General features: G+C 10.8%; 1 protein-coding gene across 1 annotated transcript in view; it reads right to left on the bottom strand.

Moving 5' to 3' along the window:
• The window catches only part of PRSY57_1300600 (exported protein (hyp8)), a gene marked incomplete at both ends in the record, with an annotated part of 1,256 nt that extends 963 nt beyond the window's left edge, over positions 1–293 (bottom strand). The window contains one exon of the mRNA XM_020115129.1: positions 225–293. Within this exon, the coding sequence (XP_019970052.1) occupies positions 225–293 (69 nt within the window).
• Positions 294–2,885: the final 2,592 nt, after the last annotated feature.

Here is a 2,885-nt window from a genome sequence, read left to right as displayed (position 1 = left end):
AAAAAAAAAAAAAAAAAAAATTAATAAATACAATGTTTCATATATATATATATATATATATATATTATTTATCTAGTTATTAACATATAAATTTATTTACATATATTTATAAATATATTTAGTGTAATCATTATAAAGGGATAAAAAGGAAATAGAAATATTTTAAAAGAGAAAGTCAAATATAATTATTTTTACATATTTATATTTTTTATATTATTTCTTACATTATTAAGAAATAGGAATATGCTTAAAAAAAGTGCAATAGAAATTGTTCTAACGTAACAAAATGACATTGTTCAATAATTTTTTTTTTTTTTTTTTTTTTCAGAAGAAAATAATTAAATATTGTAATATATGATAAAACAAATTATATCTTTAAAGATATAATATATTTATATACTATATTTAATTATATTAAATAGATGTTGTTATTAATATTTATTAAAACACCGTTAGAAAAAAAAATATATATTTTTTTTATAGATTCTCTTTAATTTTACATAATTTATTTTATTTTAGTATTTTTTTTTTTTTTTTTTTTATTAAATGATGTAGGAATTAAAAAATATTTATAAAAATAATTTCATATATATTTTCATGTGATACTAAATATATATTATCATATATATATATATATATATATATATATATTTTATTTTTTTCAATTTAATTATACTTTTAAAAAATAATATTAAACATTAATAAAATATTTATAAATTTATATAATAAAAAAAAAAAAGGATATAAATAAGTATTTTTCTAATTTATATTTTATTAAATAAAAAAAAAATATATATATGTATCATTATTATATATAAATTCTACATTATTTATTTTGTATCATAAATATTTTATTTATTTATTTATTTTATTTTTTTTTTTACGTATATATAGATACATTTGATCCTCTAATGATTTTTATATATTTGAATGCCAAAAAATTATTTTTATGTGTACTTATTTATTATTTATAATATTAACCAACCATTTTTCTAATTTATCAAAGAAGAAAAATACATATAGATAAAAGGAAATACTAATTTTTTAATAAATACATCTATATCTATATCTATATATATATATATATATATATGTATATAATACAAATATGGATACATATCATATATAAATTGTATATTATAAATTATCACAAAAAAGTATAGGGGAAAAAATGCATATATATATATATTTTAATAAAGATATAAAATATTTAATATATATATTATATTTTTTATTCTTGTTTACTCCATTTTTTTCCCCTCCCATGTATCGTTATATAAAAATGTACTTATAAATTGTATACAATTTTTGAAATAAAATCTTATATTTTTCATATTTTAATTATTATATATATAAATATAATATAATATATATTATAAAATGATAATATATATATTTTTTTTTCATATGTAATTTATGTATTTTTATATTTATGTATTATTATTTCTAAGTGACAAAAATATATTTTTTTTTATGTATTTCTAAATAGGTACAGTACATATAAAAATAGAATAATAATACATATATATGTAAAATAAGCGAAAGAGAATGAAGGGAGAATACTTTTAAAGATTTTGAAAAAGAAAAATTTTAAATTCTTCAGAAATATTATATATATTGTTTATTATATTATTAATTTTTTTAAACGCAAAAAAAAAAAAAAAAAAAAAAAAAAAATATGGAAAAATGGAAAAATTATTATATTTTGTTAAAATAATTTTTTTTTTTTTTTTTTTTTTTTGTATTTAATCTATTTTTCTGTTTAGACTTTTATAGTACATATAGAATTATATATTTTTCTCATTCATTATTATATTCGTATATTATTTATATATATTTATCTACCTTATAGGACAAATTATTTCGTGTTAACAGAAATGATAATATATATATATAATATATATATATATATTTTTATAATATAAAATTGAAATTTTAATAATGTATTTCAAATGGCATTTATTTTATTAAATATATTTAGGTTTTTTTCTTATTTAGATTTAATGATATATATATTTATAAAAAAAATTTTAAATATATAAAAATAAAAATTAAAATTGAAAAAAAAATATATGAAATAAATGATTCTAATTTATTTATTTTTTTTTAATTAATTAAGAATATATTTTATAATAGAACTTAAAAAATAATAAAAAAATAAAATAATAAAATAAAAAATAAAATAAAAAAATAAAATAATATAAAATAATAAAATAAAATATAATATAAAAGTATCTTATATAATTAAATAATTTCATGATAAAAATATGAATATGAATAAATCATAAATTAACCTTTTTATTTAAATAATATTTTAGATATTTAATTTTTTATGAATTCCTTTTAATTATTTAAAAGAAAAACAAAATGAAAAAAAAAAAATATATTACTAGAAAAATAAATTACGTTTACACATTAATAAAATATTAAGAATTAGAATAATCCTAGAATTTATTTCTTTTATTTTTTTTTTTTATTTGTTCTTTTAAACATATATTTTTTTCTTGGTTTTTTTTATATAAATTATTAACATGTGTAATATGAAATGTTCTTTAAAAAAAATAAATAATAAATAAATAAATAAATATATATATATATATGTATAATATTATTAATAAAAAGAAAAAAAGATAATATGTTAAATTAATAATATTAATTTAGATAATATTTTATAAGTATGAAAATATAAAAAAGAAGAAAAAAAAAATTGGAAAAAATGTTATATAAAATTTTAAATAGAAATATAAAATATATAAAAAGGATATAAAGTTACTTATATAATGTGGAATGTTTTAAATAACTGTTTTTTTTTTTTTTTTTTTTTTTTTTTAAAATTAATAGAAAAATATATTATTTTTAAGATAAATCAAAATTAAATTTAAAAA

This window comes from Plasmodium reichenowi, chromosome 13, assembly GCF_001601855.1.
Source record: "Plasmodium reichenowi strain SY57 chromosome 13, whole genome shotgun sequence".
Lineage (NCBI taxonomy): Eukaryota > Apicomplexa > Aconoidasida > Haemosporida > Plasmodiidae > Plasmodium > Plasmodium reichenowi.
The sequence above is the reverse complement of the archived record's forward strand: the minus strand, read 5'-3'. Positions and strand labels throughout refer to the sequence as shown.